Here is a 25,140-nt window from a genome sequence, read left to right on the forward strand (position 1 = left end):
AACAAAAACAAGTTATCAGTATGTATCAGGTCTGGAGGTCGCCGAAGTCGCACCGGATAGGTAACTGGAAACAGTTGTCTTAAATCTTGTGGTTAACTAATCAAATACATTGTATTTGACATACTCTTCTATCTGGAAAAATGGGGTGCAGAATATCCCAGTACACTACTGTGGGTAAACTTATCAGTTTCCAACTTGTGGTGTTTTACCATAAGAATGTGGGGAAGATAAAAAGAAGAATATAGTTATTGCCCTTTTCTGGAAATGGATAACTAATTGAGGGCATTATTAAGTTGATAAGAACAGACCTTCAGGCTTCTCTATTGTTGAAAGGCACTAGGCATTGGATGCAATAAGTACATGAAGAGACAAGAGGTAATAAAAAAACGCCGGAAGATAGTATGGTGTAAGTGAACAAAAGGGGGCGCATCCCCTCTTATTTTGTGTGTGGCAGTCATGTGCCGGTGCCGCCACACTTTTCTACTTTGCAGCTTTTTATGCGAATGAACAAAAGGGACAGAAAGTCACGAGGATTTGATCGCGCCACACCGTAACCGACGACCATGAATCTGGTAGCGTAGCATCGAACACCGATGGTTTTCATTTCATGGCTGCTCTACTTACTTTGGGGAGACGTGGCAAGGCGACAGTGACGTCTGAGCGTGAGTCAAGCAAGGCCGAAGCCCGGCAAAGTTAGTTCGTTTAAGCGGCAAGTGTCGAAAAACCGTGCTCGCTTGACGCCGCCGACGACCGGTGTAATGATAATCGTGATGTTTTTGAATGAACAGAGGGTGGGGAAAGGATAAGGGGGTTGGTTTAACTCTATTGATTTTTCGGGGTGACATTGTCAACCGCCGTCGTCGAATTCGCGATGGAAGACTTCGAAAAAAAAGCAAAACTCGGGATCGCGTCGAAAATCTACGGAATCTCGTGGCCTAGTTTGTGATCCCGACTATTTATCAACGCGGTCTGCCCCTGCCGGCTTTGGTGGCATCGACGCGTGTGTCTCTACTGCAGTTTTTTTGAGTGCTTTTTTTAGTGGTTGAATTTGAAACCCGGTGGAATGTGTCACTCAAACATATCGCGATCGGATAATATACACGCCTGGGCAACACCGGACGAGAACAGCCCGACGCAGTAAAAATGGATGCGACTATCGTCACCGATAACTGTTTACAGGAGAGTTCATCTAGAAAATCGAAGAAGAAAACTAAATCGTCCGGATAAAGTTGCTGCCATTGCTCCCTTACTCGAAAAGGCCAACGGCACTGCCGACGAAGGTGCGATTATAACCAAAACTGACCTAAAACTTTTACTCTAAATTAAATAAACCTCTATCCTATAACATCATAAAATATTGTACCAAAATTTACCTGTTGTTTGGAGGGCCTTCCTTTTGAACCAGTTACCTGATGTTTATTGCCTTAGACCTTTTTGAAAGCTTGACTATTGCAACTACTCTTAAAGTCTCGCTCAACCATTAGCTAATACATTTTCGGTCAGTTCACATCTTAGCACGTATTTAAGAACAAATTGAAACTTTTATTTACAACAGAATAAATAAATAAACAATAATAGGAATTTCAAGACCTAAACGTGTGCGCGTGTGCGCCATTTTGCGGAATCGTACCGGCGGTGTCAAACTGTGCAATTCATCTTCGGTCGCGGGTATTTATTTATAATTTCAGAACATTTTCTCAGTGATAACACGTAGTTATGTCGCTTTGTTATCCCACGAGTTATTCGAATTTTCGATGTTTTCCCGGTGAGTACCAATTTTTAACACACCACACCAAATTAAAGTTGACTAAACCAGAACCTATTCGGTCACATACATCTGACAACACCGCGCCATTTAACCTCAAGTTTGTTGTTGTTCTAACCTAAATAAATCAAACGCGTTTCCTACTGTTTTTAAACATTTCCTAAACAAAAAATGTATTATTAGCGTGAAAAAAAGCTCCAATTTAATGTTGGATCAATTGGAGACTCTCCAAAATCGTTTTTAAGTGCTTTTGTATTGTGCATTGGTTTGGAACATTCAACAGTGCTATACCCAGCTTCCTAGCCCTACAATAGGAAGTTTTAGTCCAAAATACTGGTATTGTATGGTTTTATACCACAAGTTACTTTTAAACTGCTGATATAGTCAGAAATATGGTTGATTTTTTGCCCCAAGTTAGTTTCCATGTTTGGTTAGGGTTAATCCTAGAGGTTGTGTGTCTACAATTAGAAGCAAAAAGCTTTAAAGGTTTAGTTCAAAAAAAGTACACAAATATATGTAATTGTGTATTGAAATGAACTAAAATATGCTTCAAACAATTCATCAATACTGACATCCAAAAGTTTTCTGTAGTTTCCATCTAAAGTTAATTCAGCCAATCCTGGAACTAGCTAAATAATAGTGTAAGTTAGTTTGGTACATTTTTTGCTGTATTTGTACCTAACCTCTCTTCTAACCTATAACCCTTCATACAGAAGACTGGCTTTTAACTGGTCTGGTAGGAAGTTTAATCCTGTTCAACACATCAAGTCGAGCATCAAGTGCAAGTTCAGAAGTACCTATTCTTTTAGACTATTTACTGATACTCATATCTGCCATTTCTTTATATGATTCAACATATACTATACAATGATTTTCACAAATATTGTTAGGTTGTAGGTTCTAGTACCTATATGCACTAAGGATATACAGCCTAAATGGTGAACCTAAAAATGTATGTTTTGAGTTCTTACTTTTGAAGTAATTTTTAATGCAATGTATTTGCTAAAACAGGTCAAATCCTGATTTACAAATATTTCATGTATCTATGTTATTATTATTAGTTACTTGTGTGAGGATCAGTAAAACCAAACCACAGGTGTATTTTCTATAAACCTTAACCAATGAGATAGTAGGGTATGGTATCAACAAATTACTCCATATAGGTAGTCCCAGTGCTTATTATTTTGATTGTTATGCAGATTTTTGACAGTATCAGAGTAGGTTGTTATTGTTTTCCCTTTCTCTCCATCCGTCCTAAATTATATATTCAATAAAAACTGTCATCATTAGTTATTTTGACATTATTATTGATAAAAACCTCCTGAAAACCCTATCCCAGTAAAGGTATGACCATGTCACATTTAAGTTTTTTGGTAATAAATAATAGTGTATTTGTTGTACTAAAATGGTATTTGCAACCTGCTCCTTTCTAATATGTTGGTTGAACATTTAAAGGTTTAACTTTTTTTTGAAGTTTTTTCACACATTGATCAAAAATTGTCTGTGACTGGTTCTGGATTAAATACCCAGAATCTAGTCTCAGTAGGGGTTTTTGACTCATGGAAAGGCTAGTGGGTCAAGTTATCTGCCAGTTTTACATACATATTTGCTTGTCAAACATTACTAGATTTTGAACAAATTTATTTTTTAGTATAATACCACTACTAGAAATGAATAGTTGGTTAGAAAAAATATCATTTTTCAGGCCCAAATCGTCGAGTGACCGTTGCCAGCACGCTGCCCGTCACCCTGGAGGACCCTGCCGCGCCCTGGAAGGGTCCGCCACCCGGTCCGGAACCCCAGGGTTTTGCGGGGGGCGCCGGCGGTTTCGGTTCGGGTCCTCCGACCGGGTTCCAAGGGCCGCAGCAATTCCAGGCGGGTCCTCCAGCGGGTGCAGGTTCTCCCGCGTCCGCTGGCGGACCGTCTTACCAAGGCGGCAATGGACCTCCTCCAGGAGCGTCCACGCCACAATACACCGCCTCCCCCGCGCCTTCCGGTAGTTCAACCCCAGGACCACCAGGACAACCGCAAAATTCTGGTCAGTATAGATTAGAAGATAGATAGAAAATATAGAACTGATTGTTAAGAATTCCCATTGCTAAGAAGGACTTAATGTGAAATTTAAGTTGGCAAGCTTCATCTGGAGCTTCTGCTAAACAATGTTACATTTAATCAAGCAAATGAATTCTTGTCATTAACTAATTTTTTTCTTCATCTTTTTCCATAGCATTGGTTTGCAATAGTTGTCTTTTCTTAACCTTTGATTGTAATTTCCCTATTTGTATACTTTCAGACATTTTTTCTATTGTTGTTTTTTTTTAGGGTTTCCCCCGCCACCGAACAGCGGTGGACCACCTTATAATGGACCAGGACCCGGTGGACCATTTGGATCTCCTTCGGGTGGACCGCCCCCGTTTGGTCGGCCCGGGTCCTCGGGTCCCCCATTTGTGGGACCGGGCGGTAATCCCCATTTCCATAATTTCGCCCAAGGTCCGGGTGGTTTTGGAATGCCGCCCGGATCGCCCTTCGGTCCAGGACCCGGCCACCCAATGTCGGGCCCAATGGAACCGGGACATGGAATGATGGCCCGAGGGATGGGCGGACCAATACCTGTAGAACCAGGGTAAGTTTAGTCTAATATTTTAGTATTTTGTAAACAAATTATTCCGTTTAACGTGACGTGAATTCTTATCATTATTGCAATCAATTCCCAGTACTTACTAAGCCATAAAATTCACTACTTTATTTTAGTCCTCAGACCATAATAGTAGTAAATTAACTAAGTCTAAATATTTACATTTCAAACGGTTTTTTTAGTCGGCCATGTATTAAGAAACTATTGCTATATTTTAAATTGGAAGTGCGTCTTGAAAAGTTGAATATAAACCATTCTGGGATTGTAACCATTAGAAAATACAAAAAAAAAAAACAATCCTCAATAAGGGACATGGCAACGCTGGAACCGGCATTATTATCTCTAACCACGTGGATGGTTTTAACCCACGTTGCCAAGTTAGATGGTCTTCGATGATCCCTTCTCTGAAATTTAACTTTATTGATTTGCAGGAATTATAAAACCCGGACGTTTGAGTTTTGAATTAATGTGTGTGTCAGTGTAATTGTTTTCAACAGATTACACTAAACTGACTGACAGAACTTCTATAAAGTAAAAATTGTCAACAATTAGATTTTGTGAGAGAATTTCCCATCAATAGAATTGGACAGTCGCGGGAAACGCGGGGTGAACGGATTTTTATATGTACTGTTGAGGTGAGGGAGGAGGGTGGCACATACTGCGACGTTGCCATTTTATTAGAACGTTTTTTTTGTCTTGTTTTCCTATAAATGCTTTTACTACTCTCTCTGTTATTTATTAAAATTTTCTGTGATTTTTCACTGTCTGATTAATTAATCTTTAACAATGGTTCACTTAACTAATGGTCGGTCTAGTAAAGCTTATAGTCGTGTTCCCGCCAAAACCATTGATTGTTGTATGTTCTACTAGACAAGTCATAAATCGTTAGAATACATGGCTTTTATACGTTTATCATATAAAGAGTGTAATCCCATCATTAAGCTAAAGTCCCATGCGTCCGTGATCCGAGGAATACACGAAACTCTTGTAATTGGTTGAAAATGCTGCATTCTTATTGGTCTAAATCTTCGAGCAAAAAGAACAAGTATCAGAAGGTAGCAAATCCTCCATTTGTGACAAAGACACGATATCAGAAAAAAGTTAAACAAAATTCTACTTTTACGATGTCGTACGAAATTTAAAAACCATCGGATAAACTATCCCGCCAAAACATTATGACCAATCAAGAAATTTCTAGGAGCGCTGGCGAATGTCAAAACAGACATGTTTTGTTGTATTTAAAGATCTATTCCAATGACAGTGACGTTTCTTATTATATTCTGAACACTCTGTAGAGTAGAAACGAAGCCATTGTCTTGACGTTTTCTAGCGTTTTTTTTTTAGTGTTGCAGTGTGCACGTTAAGGCTGATAACCTTCATTCGCGATAGTCCTGATATTTTTCTCTGGTCCTCATTGACTGTTTTTCAATTTTAGTCAAAGAATTTGTAAATATACAGGGTGAATGTGAAGGTAAAATAATAAGTAACTCAGAGACAGTCTCAGATTTTATTGAAATTGGTTAGGTAACCGCTCTCGATCGCCACCTGATAGTGAAGGCTTCTCTTTTTTTTTACTTTTCCGCAATTACCTATCAACAAGTAACCCGAACATGTCTAACGTATTGGAAAGGCAACAACCTTTCACTTGGTAGTGGGATACCATTCATCCGATCGTTTAGTAACAATCACTGTACGTGCGTGTGCTCGCACATGCACATTGTCCCGAAACATAGGGATTTCTAGTGTCACAACGGCAACGCAGCATCGTGGCGTCCGTCCCCCCTCCTTCACCCTCTCGCCGCACCTTCCGTGCCGTAGCCACCGGCGCCCCGTCGGGCCGTAACCATCCCCCTGCCGTCTACACTCGATTCGTCGCGTCGGGGCCCCATAAAGAGCAACTGTTACGAGGAGTTAGCGTATACTGTGTATACTCCTAGGTCTGGGATTCGTGCTCGTATTATACGAGGTTTTGTCGGAAATTAGGTACCTAAATACTTTTCAGAAATTCGGTATAAAAATGTTTCAGTTCAGGAATTAGATCAGGTTGAAATTAAGACCCTCGTTTATTTGAATCTCCATGGAGCGAGTAGAGCGTTTTTGACGTGACGATGACGTAATTTGACAGTTCAAAACAAATGCAGCAAAAGAGTGATGTTATTTGAAGTTAGAATTTGTAGACAGTCGGCCAATTTTTAGCTGTACCATATACGTCTCATGCCCAAATACCGGTTTTTACAAATAGTAGCATTAATTCAGACTGACATAAAACGATTCATTTCGAAACGTTTACGTGAACTATTGCTTTATTACATTTCGAATAGCCCTCGTAAACGGTCTACTGCAGGACTTAAAGTGCGATCTCCTCATTACTGCCGAACCTCTCCACTTGTCCTGCTGCTGCGTTTAGCGACGTAGCCAAATTTACTGAGCTACAACTAAAAACCTATTCCGTTATTTTTAAGCAACGTCCGAGTTAAGTCAGATCCTACACTGTGCTGAACTACAATTGCGTTAAAAACGGCCGTTACTGCAAAATTGTTTTGAAAAAAACCACCTCTAACAGGGTTAAATTTTTCATTGCGGCAACGTCGCAGCTAAACAAAATAATACTTGGAAACGACCCCGACGCGCCGACTGGAGTATAGCCATTTAGAGCCGGCAACGTTGCCTTCTATGTGTGTTTTGCCGGATTGCCGGGCCGGCGTAGCGCAAAGCGTAGCAGCCTGCTTGCTCAGCTCGGCATTGGAGGGGTAACGGGTAGGGTAGGCAACCCGGCTAACGCCAAAATTGTCGTCCGGAGATGGTTAAATATTTATGTTTGGTCTATTCAAATATGATTTACCGTGGAACCATGAATTTTTGAGATATATTGTCCACACGTCCATATATGTTTTATTAACCAAATTGTCCATATTTTTTTGCTTTTTCTATCTAGAGGGAGAGTTGTAATGATTTTTCTTGAACCAGGAAATTTTATTATTCCTTCAAGCTAACTAAAGGAAAGTTCAGAAAAGAAAAATCAATGACAGAGAACTGAAAATCCCAGTCTCACAGTTACAAAACATTTATAAGTTTAGTAAGTTGTGCAAATGCCTTAATTGTCATGAAGTTTTCATTGGCACAATTCTAAGAACAATTTTCATGATTTAAGTTTTGGCTTTCTTAAAATTTAATATTTTTAGTTAGGTTAATTTTGACTGTAGCTAAAAGTATTTCTTTAACGTTATTATTTATTGCTTTAATTATTATAATCAAAGCATGAATTCTAACTTACAAACGCATTTTTTCCCCTATTTCAAATTCCATTAATAAGTCATTTTGCAAGTTCTCACCATGTATATGTCAATAAATCAGTGAAATGTTGCATTATTAGACTGGACATTTTGACGTTTCATGGAGCGTATTTGACGTCACGACGACGTAATTTGACAGTTAAAACATTGTTTTGTTAAACTACGTAATTGGCACGCTTCATAGAGCGTCAACTCGAATGCAGTCTTTGACAGTATCTGTCAAAGTTGAATCCCTGTGTACAAATTCTGATTGCCATAACTAAGTTACCAACTCTCGGAATATTTGATTTTCTTATCAAATATCTGTTATCTGAATATTAGGCTCTTTTTTACTAGTCGCTGATAGATTCCATACTAAATCCCAGTGAACGTTAGGAGGTACTAATCCGTAAGCTTTGACTTGTTCTAGTTTCCAATAAACATTATATCTGTCACTGGGTCCTGTTAAGCCAATACCTAATTGAATTAATCCCCAACTGAATGAAACGATAAGAATGGAGCATATAAAGAAAACATTGTCGTGTCGCGGCCTTTATAGTGCCAAATTGCTGGGCATTAGCAAGGGCGACATAATGGCAAACAACCTAATTGGTTGCATTTTATTACACATTATTGTAATCCGGCGTGCGTGCACGTTTGCCATTCCATGAACGAGGTGTCTCCGTACTCAATCAAATTGTAACTGGCCTAATCCAATTTCAAGTGTTTTTGTGAAATTTTTCACTATTGAATCTCATTGAGAGGTTTGCTTGTTATGCAAATGTTGGCGGGCTGTAAAATCTTTAATGTACTTGTTTGCTGTTGGTCGTAAAATTGTGAGTACGTTATACCATAGCAACTGCAATACTTTCATGTGTAATTTGTCAGGGATCTCGGCGAGTTTGGGTGTAGTTGTGGGTGGAAGGCAGACCGCCAAAATCCGTAGACAAGCCGGTTGCCCGCATCGTCATTTGTAACAACGTTGGTATGAAATTGTTTGTGGGTAGATAAAATAAAAACAAAACCCAACGCTGACCGCGAGAAGTATCTGAAAATCAACGCGACCATGTCGTCAGTCCAGTAAAGTTCTAGGACAGGAATAGCGCGATGTTGCCACGGCTTCTCCAATACCATAAATCATACAATGGGAGAAAAAAGTTAAGAAACCAAAAAAGTCACACACACACAAGAAAAAACCTTGGTGGGTCACTCTGATAGGAAGAAATCAGTTTCAGTTGAACTGGTTTTGTGCTGACAACAACGCAGACCTCCAAGATATTCGTGGCTACTTGCTAGAACGGTCGATAACATCATTTTTTAAAGTTGACTTTGATTTCATGCCTGCCAGTCATGAACTGCAAGAACCAAGGTAATACGTAACACAGCTGAAGATTTTATATGTGTATTGAGCAAGAATATCGCAAAAAACTTATATGGCCATGCCACTTAATCAGCCTTGCCAGCTTAATCGTATCACAAATTTGTTGGCACATAAAATAGTTCAAAAAAACGATTTGTGCATGGGCATTAATCATGCTGTGGTTACTCTACTATACTATGTTCACTCGTTTTTATGGCTAATTTATGAGATTGTTTCAATTCAATGTCAATTTATTTACTAGAAAGAAAAGACTGCTTACAGTAATCTTAAGGGGGGTTTATATTCATTTAAGATTTATCATTTATGATTTTAGTTGTTACTTACCTTCAACCCAAACTACCTGTTGTATTTTCGGATGTCTCTGGAACTTTGAACCGCTTAAAAACACCCTTTACTTTAACTTGTGATGAATTACATCAAAAGCTGGATAAACGGGATAAACTTTTGAAAATTACGAGTTTTTATTTATTTAAATATCTGTCATTTTATTTAAGTAAATTTTGTTAGGTTAGGAAACACAAAAATAACCACAAAAAAAATGAAATCCCCCCGCTGACAGATGACAGTTTCACTGAACTTGATAACTAACACAAATGGATTGGACAGGCGAAGAGTGGCCATCGGACTTAAATCATATCTTAAACGTTTTTTAAATAGTCGTATCAGATTATTCGGAAGTCGTTTTAAGTTGTAAAAGAAGTGATAATTCGAATCACGCCTGCAGTGCACTTAATCGCTTCATTAAGCCTTTTATGGGGTCCCGCGTTCCTCCAAACATGGCGTTACGGTTATAATTTATTTTTTGCTCGATCCGTGTGGCAAACAAACCCCCCTGGGGTTCCATCTTTGTGGGTAGATTGCGTTAATAGAATAATAGTTGACGAGATGAAGTATAAGTGTCAGAACGCTTCGCTGATCATTCTGTCAGTTAAACTACCGTTCGTTTGTTTGGTTTGTAAATAATATTTATATTGCGAACGCATGCCAGTTGATGAAGTAACAGGTTACAGTAAACAGTTCAACATGCACTAATTCTGCACAGTTAGGTGGCCAGGGTTTAATTAATGCATACATTATGTGGTCCAAATTATTTCAATTAAGTTTGCAATTTGTGCCAATGACATTAATGTCCGTTACCCCAACATTGGATAAGTTTAGTTTAAGGACAGCTTAGATAAGTTTAGTAGTAACTTAGCTTAAGTTGTACCTAAAAACGACTTGGAAATGTCGAGAAAACAGCATTCAAGCATTACACTATTATTGGCAATTTTGATCAATCAGAAGAGGTAGCTTTAAATACTGCTACCTGATTGGTCGTAGATAATTGCACTCTTAGTTGTTCTCAAACTTTAATACTAGAATCACGCTACTTAAATGCAAACGTGCTACCACAAAGCTACTTCTTATATTAGTAAAAGTTTGTTTGCACTCTTTCTCCAACAATCGTAAAATTTATATAGCAAACTGTCAACAAATAACAACTTAACAAAACTCAAGTACAATTCCTAAACACACTTTGAATCAAATTCAATACACCCGCTAAACGTTAAGCAAACATCCGAACAACGGCATTCCAATATAACATCTAGAGGTGGGATGGAAGAATTTTTGATGGTTTTACTGACACATTACATAGATGATTTTAGCCGTAATCTGATTTTATTTAAAGACCTACAATTTGAGAACGAAAATATAATTCTATTTCGAAACCGCGGAGCAATACTCCACAATGCATCTGCCAGGGAGATATGATTGTAATAATAGCAACGAAGAAATATCGAAATCGCATTAAAAATAATCCCCGTGGGAGTAAATAGTTTTTAAAATAGACGCAAAGTTTACATGGCTCCTGGTTTTATTGCTAGTTTCTCTCTATAAGTAGCCTCCGCTGGATTAAACAAGTAAACGTTGCGCACAGGACATCGAGTTAATAATAAAATTACTGCCGCTTCCAAAATATTATAATATATGTTATGGATGGTTTTTGACATTTGATATCGCTAAATTTAGACCAAAAGTAAGTCGGTGAGAAACTGGGAAATATTACTCAAAAAAATACGTCTAAAGTAATAAATCATTCTAGAAACCCCAATCAATAACGATATGCACAGCAAGTATCGATTTTCTCCAGCATAATACCCTCGCATTAGCAATAGGGAACAAGGAGATCTGCAGTATGTTCCTTGCCTCAATAATAATTATTTCAGAAATCAAAGTGTTGATTTTTAATCGTCCTGTGATTTAAGACCAACAAAATTGAAATAATAAATAAGCTTCTTCATCTTCACGTCTTTCATGGGTTGACTGTACCGGCGGGAAGATGCCTCGGGCAGAAAACGAAGAATGAAGCGTAAAGAAGCCCGTTCTAGACCGGTTTTCTTACTCCTGGTTTATTTTTCGTGTTGTTTGGCATCTCGAAAGATATTCTCTTAACTAGTTAATGTATTTTAAGAAATATTGTTACAAACGGACATTCCTCGAAATCCCAAATGTTATAACCCCGCTACCATCCACCATACCGTTCTTCATATAAGACACAAGTGTTATTGAACGTCTCATACCTTTTCACGCACATTTTAAAAACAAAGTGCTAACGGAAATATTAAAGCGTACAGCGTATAGGTAAAATGACGGAAAGAATCACTATTTGCTCATGCAGAAATTTTTACAGACCAACTAAAGGATATAACGGTTGTTCGGGACAAAAATGAGAAAGCCAGCCTTTCGCTTAGTAAATGTAAAATGTAAGTCATAGAAAATGTACTGCAGTTAATCCATACTTTGAAGTATTCATGCAGTATGTGTTGGGTCAATCGTGCAAAATATTGGGTAGGTAGTTTGTGATTGGTCAAAAAAAGCATCAAGCTAAAAGCTGCTGTTCTGATATTTACGCAAATGTGGGGTTTTTTTATCATAAAACTAAAATTTGTCTTAAATGACGGAACTATTTACAATGGCCGCATTCGTTTTCACGCTCCATGGAGTGAGCAAAGCGTTTTTGACGTCACAATGACGTAATTTGACAGTTGGTCAATTTATGGTTTTGCCAAATTTCGTCATCGTGACGTCGAATACGCTCTGCTCGCTCCATGGAGATTGTTACATCCTACAATGTGAAAGCCTGTTTGACGTTGTTGTTGTTGACAGAAGGGATTTTGACAATTATCACGTGACTGTCTTAAGTACATACACTAATGTCACTTGACATTTGACAAATTACAGTCTGCTTACAAGGAATAACGTTGAACACTAGTATTAATTCAAGTCAAACGCAAAAGGTATGCAAAAAGTTGTTTTTGTTGGGATATGTACGACCCAGTTGAATTATATACTGGTACAGTTAATCGTTCTAAATTATATCTTGATCTACAAGTGCTAAAGGACCGTACAGAACATTTGTGGCATATCCGGGAGGAGTGCCTCCTGGAACACGCGCACCGTTGTTCAATAAAGGATATAGGCCGGCCGGTTGTTCACGTGGATATGACAGACCCATTTCGATTTACGATTTAGTACGCGATCCGCCACGACGCCAGATCCGTCGCGACGCTCTCTCCGGCTCCCCCAAGTCCGAAACACGTTGCTCTCGGCGATGCTCTTCGGATGTGCATACATTATTGTGAAGAAATACGCCCCCGCACCGGCTCTAATGTTATCCGACTTGCTTCAGTAAATCAGTGATGATACGAATGATCGGAAGTGCTGTAGTGTAGTTTTGATTGTTAGGTGGTGGTGAATTAATCGGAGTCATAGTGAAGGCGCGCAAAGTGAAAAGTAAAAAAGTGATTCCGAAAGATTCTGAAGTCACGATTTGCAACGGTGCGCCAACTTTGGTGGGGACACCGGGCCCGGCGGGTCCCCACCATCATCCCCGTCTACCAGTTGGATCACCTTGTGGACCCGGTACCATGCCACCCCATATACACGGTGACCCATTTTATTGCTCCCCTTTTGGCAATCCTTACTACAGGTACTCAAACCACAACAGGTGTTTTTTGTTTATCAGTGACGTTCACACTTATCGCAGTTAGACATAGTTTATATTTGTGCAGAGTATTTGTTTTGGCAATGGATGGGTATAAATTATATAGACTGTGTTTCGATTATCTCTCAAAGATTTAAGATGAGTTTGGGGAGAGCAAGACAATATTATCCAGTGAGCGACAATCCGAATTGTATCACCGGAATGATGAATGACCGACTAGCGAAATGATTTATACCGGCCACTACTCATTCAATTAAAATGAGCGGTTAATTGAATAAATCCCCATTGGGATGATAACTCTTAACCGCTCTTACATACATCATCGGGAGCAATTTATCGTGGTGTTATAACGTTTTGCGGACGCTCATTGTAGACTATTATTACAGCCAGCCGACTATAATCGGTTCACTTTTTATTTGCATCAGAGAAACCCCTAGGGCCCAAACACACCGTCAGTCATTTTGATGACTTCAACCGAGGTTTAAACTACATGTAATAGTATTTACCTATTAAACCAGTCTGGAAATATCATTCTATATCAGTAAGGTGAAATATAAATTTTGCTAAGTACAGGAAATTTGAAAACAGCTCAAGGGTAGTGGCAGTAGGTGATAACCTGAATAGTTAACCAGACGCCTGCAGTCTGACTCATACTACTTTCAGTTTTCTATAATGTTTAAGTTTACCTGTAAATTATTAGCCCACATTGGTTGTTGTCGTAAATACATCTTCTAGACATACTAGAGTGTACAGAACTGTCTAACTTGTGCTTCAGTGGGGGGTAGTTTGTGATTGGTCAAGCAGTCAAGCAACAAACTGTGATTTACGCAAATACTACTTGCTATCATGGTGAATCTTTAAGATTGATTGGTCAAAAACCAAACTTTTTGACCAACTACAAACATATCTAAACAATCTATAATTTCTCTCATCTGCTTCACACTAAAACAACCAATTTGTAAATTTGCACTGGTAATTTTTAGTGGATTTTAAGTTCGTAAATTTCCATGGTTTCACCTAAATCTTGCGCCGTCGCCATATCCGATGGTATAAATCACTTTTCGGTGCGCTGAAGTTAACGTATCCTCTTGTATGTAATTACAATGCCGTATAAATCAACATAACTTGCAACCGCAACTATCGGATTTTCCTCCCTGGCTAGGAACTTTGCAGACCTAGACCTTGACTTGTAGCTTTCCCACCGTCATTATTCAGTGGCTTAATCAGCTTAGCTGAGATGTACCTTACTGATAATTGCGTGTGCCGACTTGAATGTCTAGTTCACGTAGTTTATACAGTTGATGTTGTTATTATTATGGTGCTAATTGTATTGTTTTTTAGGTCGCTTCCCGTACCGAGGCGGCACACTCCTTACTTCGGACAGCCCGATTACCGAATATACGAGTTGAATAAGAGATTACAGCAGCGGACGGAGGTAAGGATAGTAAGTAGTCTTTTGTTTATTTTTCTATAAAGGAAATAGTGAATTTTCACTTCTTACTCTTGGTAGAAAGACAGTTGAGGTTGTAAGACTGAAATAGTAATGAAATTAAATTGCTTTTTTGAATATGTTCCCTTTTTCAAAACAAATTATAATCATGATCTACATAGTTATTTGTGAAAATAGGGGTCTTTCTATCAATATAAATTAAGAAGCTAGGTTAACAAATAATCCTAGTTTAACCGTTTTAGATAGATAGATCAATTGACCATACTTCATACAACGACAGGTCCTAAATTAAGTTCAGATATTGTTACTACGACTGTTTCCAAACAAATTTTCACGTCCCATAGTGATATAAGGTCTTTACATAAAGTAATCGATGCTGTAATGCATTAAATCATAATAATTGCTTCCACAGAAAGCATATCGTAACTGAAGCATCGACTTCTTCCGACCATTAATCCCTCCCATTTAAACTCCCTATAACAGTCACTAATTTCGAACTAAATGGACTGCAAAATTGCTGTGCACTTTCGTTGAATCTTTACGCTTATCGTTCTCACAGTAATAAATGAATAGTTAACAATCGTTAATACGAGTTGTCTCTGTTACAGGACAGTGATAATCTGTGGTGGGACGCTTTCGCCACCGAGTTCTTTGAGGATGACGCCTCGTTAACGTTGGCGTTTTGTTTAGAGGACGGTCCCAAACGATACAGTGAGTTCCAAAGCCCTCAAATATAACTTTCTCCATTACTGATGTTAATTCTTTTGCAGCAATCGGGCGGACGTTAATACCAAGGTATTTTAGGAGTATATTTGAAGGTGGAGTGACTGAACTGTATTATAATATGAAGCATCCAAAAGAGTCCTTCCACAATACTAGTATTACGCTAGACTGTGATCAATGCACTATGGTTACGCACCATGGGAAACCATTATTTACTAAGGTAAGTGTTATTAACTTTTCTAGCTGCACAACTCTAGGATTGATCTGAACTAAATTTCCAGGTGTGTACAGAAGGCCGATTAATTTTAGAATTTACTTTTGACGACCTGATGAGGATAAAGTCGTGGCATTTCGCGGTGCGAACGCACCGGGAGTTGATCCCGCGTTCCGTGGTCGGGATGCACGGGCAACAGGATCCCGCGATACTCGATCAGCTTACCAAGAACATTACGAGGCAGGGCATTACAAATTCTACTCTTAATTATTTAAGGGTAAGACTATTTTGGTTCAGTTTCTTAGTATGTAAGCACATCAGGCTCTCATTCAAGACCTTTATAGACTAAATCAATTAAACTATCTCTCCTCAATGAATAGTAATTCTGAACGTTCGTCAGGTTTGCCCTATCGCAGTAATAGTAGTGAAATAAGTTACATAAAAAATGTGTTAATTGACTTAACCTCTTGCCCTCTAATTTTTTGACCGCTCTGACATTTCCTTCCCAAAGAAAATCATAAAGTTTGGGTCAAATGTGAGGAGTTGCTTAAAGCACTACAGCCTAGCTCTAATAATAACAATATTTGAATAACTTTTCATGACTGATGACTGATTAAAATATTAATTCAAAATTAGGATTAAGGAAAATCTAAGCTAATCTGATTCCTGAAACTTAAATCCACAATAAATGTTTGACATTTAACATAATATAATGAAATAAATATTAATGGCTATCACGTGGCTAACGTCATGTTTTATTTCGTCAACGATAGAGCTAATTTAATTAGCTTCAAGATAAAAACACAGATTAATCTATTAGGAACAGTGTTATGGAGAAAGAAATAGTTTGAGGAATCTATTATCGGTAACGTATATTAGTGGCGTAATTGCATCTATACGTAAATTGAAAATCACTGATAAAAACAGAATAATATGTAGAGTTTTAAAATGGATTTCAATCGAAATTTACTATCACTATAGTGTAAGACGTCACTTGACAAACTTTTATTGATATTATAAATTAATGTTCTTCAAGTTATCGTGTTAACAACAAATACTAGTGATTGTTTTTTTCTTTTTCAGCTATGTGTGATATTAGAACCAATGCAAGAATTAATGTCGAGGAATAAGGCGTACGCGCTCAGTCCGAGGGACTGTCTGAAAACGACGCTTTTTCAAAAATGGCAACGCATCATCGCCCCGCCTGGTACGAGAGGTACCTCTTTTACTTTGCACTATAGGATTATTCATTTTTGCTCTACTTGTTGTGTGCGTGTGAGACGAGTGGTTGCAATTTTTGTAGCTAGTCTGTTTACAGTTTGACAGGTAATTATTTTGGGGGTGGGAATGATTTGGTCGCTGCGAGCGAGAGAGAGAGAGAGACGAAACCGCAGTAAGTCATTGTCCATATATGTATTGCAAAAATGAAAACAATCCTGATAAACCCGTATTACCGAATTATGCACGAATAGTTAGTAGTAGTTGAAATGAAAAGGCTGATGCAAGAAATTTGTTGAAAAAAAATCTTGCATTAACTTGGAACCGAGATGGGCCATGTCCAAAATACTAATTGAGTTATTTTGATAATTTGGTCGTCCAGAATCGCAGAGGCCGGCGAACAAAAGACGAAAACGGAAAGGTTCGAATTCGGGCGGGGCAGCCAACAACGCAGCGCCGGTACCAAACAAAAAACGGTCTCCCGGGCCAAATTTTTCCTTAGCGTCGCAGGTAATGACTAAACTTGTACAAGATGATTGTGACTGAAGAGCTAAAATGTTACTAATTGTCTCATCTAGGACGTGATGGTGGTGGGTGAACCCTCACTCATGGGCGGTGAGTTCGGCGACGAAGATGAGCGGCTGATCACGAGGCTGGAAAACACGCAGTACGACGCTGCCAATTCACTCGATCACGACAACCACGGGGGTGCCGGTTTCCACGGGGCCGACTCCCCCATGCAAGGGTCAAACTCGTGGGGCGCAGGTGAGTTAGAATTCATTGTTGTGTCTAATCATTGACTACGTTTATATCGAGCAAACTGAATCCGATCAAGTAAACTACCATAAAACCTTCGATATAAACAACGGAGATTAACGATTTGGATTGACTGGACAATCCTAAAAAATAACAGGATTGAAATGCTCTATCCGCTTGAAACGGTGTCCGATGTAAACAGGATTGACTTGAGATTGATTTTTTTTTTAAATTTTGTTTTCGTTAATGCGGAACAGATTTGGGGTTTTGTTGATTTGCCGACAAGGTAACCCAGCTTTTGTAGGTAACATTTGTGACACTGCTGATAGATAACAATTACGAATATGTTATCATCTCTTTCTGCTTGAATAGTGATCCGCAGCCTACGATATAAACAGAGTCGGTTCTGGTGCGATTTAGGTGCCACCGTATTTTTGGTTCTTTTTTGATGAAATCGATGTCAGATTGTTTGTTTAACTTACTTTTACCAAAATAAGGGTTACTTTCGCGAAGGAAATACTCATATTTTCACGTTATTTCCTTTCTTATGGCATTCTTCATACTAAACATAAATGACTTGTTTTTGATCAGCACCACCAGCGTGATTGTTGAACATTTTGGTGTTTAACAACCCTAGTAACGTTGTCAAACAGAACTGCTTTTCTGTTCAAAATTAGTAAAGTAATTCTAAAAATTTATTTTTAATTTCTTAAAATGGAAGTTTTCCATATTTTTTCTCTTTTTGAGATCTTAATAATTATTGCTACATATATGAATCGGCCACTATGGTTAGCATTGTCAACAGTAATTATAGATAGTAAAGTGTCACTTTGCATGTAAAAAGTAAAAATACTTCTTTAATTTACTAATTTTTCAGCTTTTTAACGATTAAACCCTACATGTTAAACGTCTTATATCGTTTTCTTGAACCTTCGGTTTGACAACGTTGCACATTTCCAGTAGTAAGGGGGAGACATTTTTCCTAGACTTGGTGTAACCTGACCACTTTCAAAACGTATTTTTTTACAATTCTTTTCCCAAAAACAGTTTCATCCACCCTTTTTTGGGTAGAACTAAGTTAAATAAACAATCTGACATCAATTTCATTAAAGGTTAAAAAACCAAAATACGGTGGCACCAGACCCAACATAGTCACTGATATTGAAGTGTCTTGAAACTTATGATACTTATTACAGGCGCAGGAGGTTCAGGTCCGGGCGATCGAGGACCATCTGGAGTACCACCGGGTAGTTCGACTCCCCAAGGTGGCGACTCCACGCAGGACAAAAAATCTCCCGCGGTGAGCCAGTGATGACAAAGAACGCGCACACCCAAACCGGGTGGCAGCAGCTTCGAGACCGGAAACGACGAGGCTACCAAGAGTGGCGCCGATGCTGATCCAAACGTCAACGAAGCTCCCGCGCAACAGCAGCAGGAACCCAAAAACGACACCGAACCCGAAGTGACCGGTTTGTCACGCGCCTACGTGCACTGGTTGCAACTGCACCAACAGCTCCAGCAAGAATTGGCGCGTTTCTATTTCGGTTACGGCATGGGTTTGAGTCCGCAAGGGGGGCCGCAGGATCTCAGCAAAAAGTCGAAACGTTGATTTCCCGCGCGTTGAAAACACTAAATTGTACTAGTGAAATAGTGACGAATTGGACTTGTGCGGTGTACCACTTTTGGGCGGTCCATAAAGTTTTATTGGGCGTGCGCATTACTTATGTGAGAGAAACTTTAGTTCAATCAGCAAGATTTTTCTTTTCTAGAACGAATGTTGTAATTTAATAACAAATATTTGCCAAAATGTGGGTGAGTTATTTGTAAACCGTTTCAGACGCGCTGGTAAGCTGTTGTTTTTTGTCCGACCAAATTGTAACCACCGACACCCGCCCATTTAATATTTGTCCGAACCAAAAACGACACTTAACAGCGCGTTCAAAGTGGTTTGCAACTAAATTCAAAATTAGGCTGGCTAAAAACGTCATTGAGAATTACACAAGCTTGGAAATTTCCAGTTCATCAAGGTATGTGGAAATGAAAACTCATAAGTTTTGGTATACACTGTTAGGATCTAGTTTAATTTGTCAAGAAGTGCATGATGATTTATAATAATTCTTTCCATTGGACCACGGTTTATAAGCCCGGATAACTTTTGTATTTCAATACTTGAAAAGATTTAAGCCAAAATTTTTGTTTAATCTTCGAGGTGTTCTCACTCATCATAAAAATAGTTTGAAATATCTCCACATACATTTAATTGTTCTTTTTTAATGTTTTCAATGGATTATCTTGCTGGTTGGATTAATCAACAAAATCGTACACTCAATCAAACTTAATTGATTTACCAAAAGTGCGCCGTTTAGTTAGAGTGGCGACAATGAATGGACGCTGCAAATCGGAAGTGCATTTATATTATAGTAGTGAAATAGTCTGGTAAATTTCAGTTGACAAGAAACAACACGAATTAAAAGAGGCGACGTATATTGAAAAGAACATTCCTTTTATAATGGATGTGCGTGAAGAGGCTCGAATCTCCCTCAGTTTCGATTGAAATGTATCAGAAAGTGAAACTTTGCACCCAAAGAAGTGTGCAATTTTTATTATTTGATGGTTCCATTAGGAACCCCCACCATAGGTACCTCGGTTAGATTGTATGAATGTTTTTTTAGAAGTTATTTAGGGGGTAAAGGCAGCTCACTTTTGTACAGTAAATTTTAAGGTAAACCATGTGTCACGTTTGTTTGCTCGATATTGAACGGACTCCGATCGAAATTTCTGTTTTAGTGTAGAAAATCTGAAGATGGATAAGCAAACTGATTGATTTATGGAAAGAATCTGAAGAAAATAAGCAAACTGATTGATTGACCTGGTTACATCTGCAAGAAGCTTTCAAACACAAAAAAAGTAGGTACAATCATTTTAGACCAATATTGCTTGTTGGATTTTTTTGAAATATTTCATACAGCACAAAATTCCAATTTTGCTGCTCTGTGGCCAGAAGAAATGTTTAGTTATTCATCTGTCTGTGTTATTACATCAAAATCTGATGTAATAACAACCATTTTTCAGATTTTCTACATTAAATCAACAGTCTCGTGAATAACTATGGCCCTAACATAGCCTTCTCTTTCTCTCTTTACAAAGTCTTGTCCAGGACAGTTTATCCATCAACCTCACTGAAAATTGTACACAAGTAAAGCTTTTTTCGAGTTCCGTTGCTTTGCCGACCGCAATATATTAAGTTCGTCCTGGACGGACTGTACTAGGATCAATTTTGTAACATAAAATGTATTTTCAACTGTATAATTGGCGCATACATATTGTCCATTAAGCGATGGTGATTGTTCTGAGTATAAAAGTTAGTTTAAGCTGTAAGAGGCAAGATAACGTCTGTATGGATGTCGTTTTTATCACATTAAAGCGGCGGAATTTTTAAACAAGCCTTGGATGTCCCTACCACTGAATTTATGAGTAAATTAATGTAAAAAATAAATTAAGACCATCCAATGTTTGGTTTAAAAGGCTCCGCCCCTACAGCGACTGCAATTTTTATCAGTTTGGTGTCAGAATGAAACTTTTACTGTAAACTTAATAAAAATAATATATAATATATTTGAGACTGGTGTACACTTTCTCTAGTCTCGTGGAAAACCGGTGTAAGTGTATTTTTACATCTCATTTTGTCCGTAGTTGTGTGTATACTCTTTTCTTTACCGGAAATTTGGTTTTATTTGGGGTTACTTTTTTTTTGTATCAAGGAGACTGTCAGAATATTCCTTTGCTAGGAAATTAAGACATTGATTTCTAATTAACAATAGAACACTTACAAATATAGGGTTGTTTCTATTTACCCACCCATTAAAATGTGACTTAACAAATAGTACAAGATGTTATAGGTTGCTGTTTGCACAAACGGTCTACTGATTTTCCACTTTTAGTGTCTTCAACTAGGGATCCTAAATCGTTATAATCTGGATAAGCCAAGGTTTGTAATTTTGAATGCACTACTGTTCCATTGACTTTTACTTCAAATGACCCTAAAACAAAGCTTAATTTAACACCCAGTTCAAGAATTAAGGATGTTTTTTCTCATTAGGCTTACTTTACCTCTTCGACCTTCTTGTCCTATAACATTTACATCACTATGGTGGTGAGTTAGGTGCTGTTTTAATTCCTCAAATTTCATTAAATATCCACACTTATTGCTGAAAAGAACTCAATAAATTTTACTTACTACAATTGTTAGAGAAAACATTTCAGTTGCTCCTTACCAATATTCCACTTCCACTGTAACCTCTTCCATTATATAATAATAATTTTTTTTTGTATCTGTTATTATTTATATGTAACTGGATGCTGGGTTTTAAACTGGGGGCATTTTAAATGGTAATTTTCACAAATTCTAAATTTGGAGCTTGAAAAAATTCAAAATATTTTCTTCTGGCAGATCGCACGTTGTTGCCAATTATACTCCTTATTCCCAAACTAATTGATCGTTAAATGGCGTAAGTGGATCAGGTGACTTAAGCACCGTAACTTGTACAGATATCACGTGGGACACAATAGAAATGTTGCACTTGGCAACATTTAGTTTATGTTCAGTAAAAAAAAGTCAACTGACAGAGTGACAGCACCAGCTGGCGTTGACGTAATTTTGTTTACTAATTTCTGTTTTTGGCATATATTTGGTGTTTTTTTATTATTTACTTAAAATCAACAGAAAAAGGCTTTTTTAGGGCATTTGCGCTTTATTAATTAAAAGTCTGCAAAACCTTAAGGTAAGCTGTAGAGAATCATTTTAACAAAATTTACTACATTTTTGGTTTTAATTTAGTATGGACTATGATTATTTAATGAAATTTCTTGCCCTGGGCGACTCTGGAGTTGGAAAAACCAGCCTCCTCTACCAGTACACAGATGGTACCTTCAATTCAAGATTCATATCAACAGTGGGCATAGACTTTAGAGAAAAACGACTGGTAATCACAAATCTGGTTTATCTTATATCAACTAAGGTAAAAATCTATTTTTTCATCTAGATATATCAATCTAAGGGCCGTAACTACAGAGTTCATCTACAACTATGGGACACAGCAGGTCAGGAAAGGTACTAGATGCATTTTCAATGTTTTATGCCTGCTCTAACAAATGCAATTTTGAAAATTAGCAGTAGTGCTTAGACTATAATTTTAAATAGGTTCCGCAGTTTAACAACAGCATTTTATAGAGATGCTATGGGTTTTATACTGATCTTTGATTTGACTAATGAACAGTCATTCCTTGAAATACGTAACTGGATAGAGCAACTCAGGGTAGGAGTGCACTAATTAATGCAGTTGCTGTTTGGTTATTTTTTGCCAGTTTCTGCCATATAAATACACACACCTTTTGATTTAGTTCACATCCAACATTAACCAAGATTTTGCTTTATTATTTAATGACAGATGCTCTGTTTAATGGTAAGTCCTAATGTGCAGAATTTTTCCTTGACCAATCACAAACTACTGTGCTGTGGACTTACTATGAAATGCCTGTATGATTACATATTATTATTTGCTGCTTTTTAAAAATCACTGATTTTTAGTGTTATGCACAAATGTATCAAAAACCAGATGGTTTTCAATGTCATTTGATTGAAGCAAAGCAGGTTTATATATACAGGGTTAGATTAGGTCATAAAGTTCAAATCACTTAATTAGTGTGTTAAAAAAACACTTAAAATATCTACCCAGTATAAGGACTTGTTTTGCTTTCAATAATATCTATGTCATTACTATTTAATTATTATTAAACCAGGTACATGCATATTGTGATACCCCAGACATAGTTTTGTGTGGCAACAAAGCGGATCTTGAGGATCGTAGAGTGATATCTGAATGGAGAGCTAGAGAATTTGCTGAACAAAATGGGTAAAATTTTCTGAATGTAGATGATTGTGGAATTTTTAATGATTACACTCCGATCAGGCTTCCATATCTAGAGACTTCAGCCGCCACCGGCCAAAACGTGGCACGTGCCGTCGAAACTTTACTGGAAAAGGTAATGTTTCGCATGGAAACCGCGGTGGATATGGCCATGTTGCCAAACCGACGCGGAGATTCTGGTGATTCAGCACAAGTTGATTTGAATGTATCTCCAACTGCTCAAAACTGTCTTTGTTAATTAAAGTTAGTAGTGGGGCAATTAAAACACCTGTAAAATAAACTGCTCGCCATTCTGAAACGAATCAACAGATTTTAATGCGGTTTGGACCGTTATTAAGCTTGGTTTATTGGCTCTTTAATGATGTAAAAAACTTTTGCTTTAATGCACTCTAACTGCCTTATACAGGGTGTGAAAGAAGTGCGTGCAAAAAAGTGAAATTTTCAAGTAGTCCCCAATTGACCAAACATTTTTTTTTGTTTTAACATAAGGAAGTGTTATTAGGAAGAGTTACAGGGTGGCTGAAGACAATCAAAGTGGGACAAGAACGTGCGCAAAAAAAAAGAAAAGTATTAAATTACAGCCACTTTACTAATAAATAATTTTAACTTTTTGCTTAGATAAGGAACTTGTTGTCTAGGGTATTACCTACTTTCTTAATTAACGTCATGTGTCCGAAGAAATATCGATTATTCCGGAAAATGGATAAAACACTGTTCAATCTAATCTGAGTACTTTTCAAGACAAGCCCCATATTTGGTGAACCCTTACAGGGTGTTCAGCGACAGTGAGAGAAACATGAAATTGTTCTTCCACTTTAGCTGTCTCTAAACACCCTGTATGGTTCTGTATCGGTTAAAAGAGTTGACTTAAAATGACAGTTCAAAGCTACTCTGCCTTAATTCGAGATTGAGCACTGCTACGTCGCATTTTTTGGATACATCGCTATTTCTTGAGTCACAGGATACTAATTGGGAAATGGCCAAAAATGTCCCAGGATATTGACCTAAACAACACTTTCTTAAGTTAAAACAAATTTTTGATCAATTGGGGACTACTTAACTTTTCCTGTATAGTACAGTGGCGGTGCATTTAAGTCAGAGTTTTTTCCATCAACCAATATCCCATAAATTAAGCTCAATGATAGTCTAAACTGCATCAAAATTGAGGTGGCGCGCAGTTTATGTTATATCACATAGAATATAGAAGAAAGTATCTCACTACTATTTTTACAAAATAATATATGGTGAGTGACTTTATAGGGGGAGAAAGGGTTGTGGTGTTATTATTGTAAGTGAAGGGTGATATTACTATTGGAAAATCTATATCTAGTGTCTACAACCTAATCAAAATTGTATAACATTCCAGAATAGACTAAAAAATGTGATTCACTGATACAGTACAATATAATTATTATACTAATTATGTTCAGTAAGACAGCCTATTTTATAAATTTGTTAGGTTTTCAGGACAATCGGTGATTACTATTTATGTATTACAAGGCTAAATTAACACCTTCATGTCTTTGCCAGCAGGGTTTGACGATTTCTTCGTTTGTGATGAAAGTGTCAAATTAAATATTGTAAAAAATATGATTTATAGGAATTAAAACTTATAACAATATTTATGTAACTGAAAAAGTATATTTTATACCTACGATAGTAGCATACAAGTTTGTTTTAATGTTTCCTGAAATAAAATTTTAAATGCTTTTTAAAAAAGACAATTTTAGTTCTTGTAATGATCCAATTTTTCAAAATAGTTAATGGAATTCAACTGAATTATAAATACTGGAACTATTTTAAATGAAATTTTG

General features: G+C 37.5%; 3 protein-coding genes and 1 long non-coding RNA gene across 10 annotated transcripts; 2 read left to right on the forward strand and 2 right to left on the reverse strand.

Annotated features, from left to right (window-relative positions):
* The first annotated feature begins 537 nt into the window (after positions 1–537).
* Positions 538–21,234, forward strand: Chi (LIM domain-binding protein 2 Chi). 7 transcript variants are annotated; one of them, XM_081982547.1, is made up of 11 exons: positions 538–1,280; positions 3,471–3,803; positions 4,088–4,388; positions 14,380–14,473; positions 15,097–15,199; positions 15,259–15,431; positions 15,493–15,702; positions 16,509–16,640; positions 17,016–17,153; positions 17,222–17,408; positions 18,596–21,234. In XM_081982547.1, the coding sequence occupies exons 1-11, from the start codon at positions 1,148–1,150 to the stop codon at positions 18,709–18,711; spliced, it is 1,920 nt and encodes a 639-aa protein (XP_081838673.1). In that variant the 5' UTR covers positions 538–1,147; the 3' UTR covers positions 18,712–21,234. The 7 variants fall into 7 exon arrangements, with proteins under 7 accessions (XP_081838673.1, XP_081838672.1, XP_081838671.1 ...); XM_081982546.1 differs by having other exon boundaries at positions 539–1,280; positions 14,380–14,482; positions 16,509–16,641; positions 17,026–17,153; XM_081982545.1 differs by having other exon boundaries at positions 539–1,280; positions 14,380–14,482.
* LOC145731033 (uncharacterized) lies at positions 3,392–9,769 on the reverse strand. Its single transcript, XR_014178729.1, has 2 exons — positions 9,378–9,769; positions 3,392–4,375 (listed from the first exon to the last, which is right to left on the reverse strand). It is a non-coding gene; the product is annotated as an uncharacterized LOC145731033 (long non-coding RNA).
* LOC145731030 (migration and invasion enhancer 1) lies at positions 21,226–21,841 on the reverse strand. Its single transcript, XM_081982600.1, has 3 exons — positions 21,674–21,841; positions 21,510–21,607; positions 21,226–21,439 (listed from the first exon to the last, which is right to left on the reverse strand). Exons 1-3 carry the CDS (start codon positions 21,703–21,705, stop codon positions 21,273–21,275), a joined length of 297 nt encoding a protein of 98 aa, XP_081838726.1. The 5' UTR covers positions 21,706–21,841; the 3' UTR covers positions 21,226–21,272.
* A 151-nt stretch (positions 21,842–21,992) lies between these two features.
* Positions 21,993–24,996, forward strand: Rab27 (RAS oncogene family member Rab27). Its single transcript, XM_081982590.1, has 6 exons — positions 21,993–22,180; positions 22,237–22,381; positions 22,442–22,509; positions 22,600–22,714; positions 23,199–23,311; positions 23,369–24,996. Exons 2-6 carry the CDS (start codon positions 22,238–22,240, stop codon positions 23,562–23,564), a joined length of 636 nt encoding a protein of 211 aa, XP_081838716.1. The 5' UTR covers positions 21,993–22,180; position 22,237; the 3' UTR covers positions 23,565–24,996.
* Positions 24,997–25,140: the final 144 nt, after the last annotated feature.

This window comes from Ips typographus, linkage group LG6 (assembly GCF_016097725.1).
Source record: "Ips typographus isolate SLU linkage group LG6, UJ_Ityp_2.0, whole genome shotgun sequence".
NCBI lineage: Eukaryota > Metazoa > Arthropoda > Insecta > Coleoptera > Curculionidae > Ips > Ips typographus.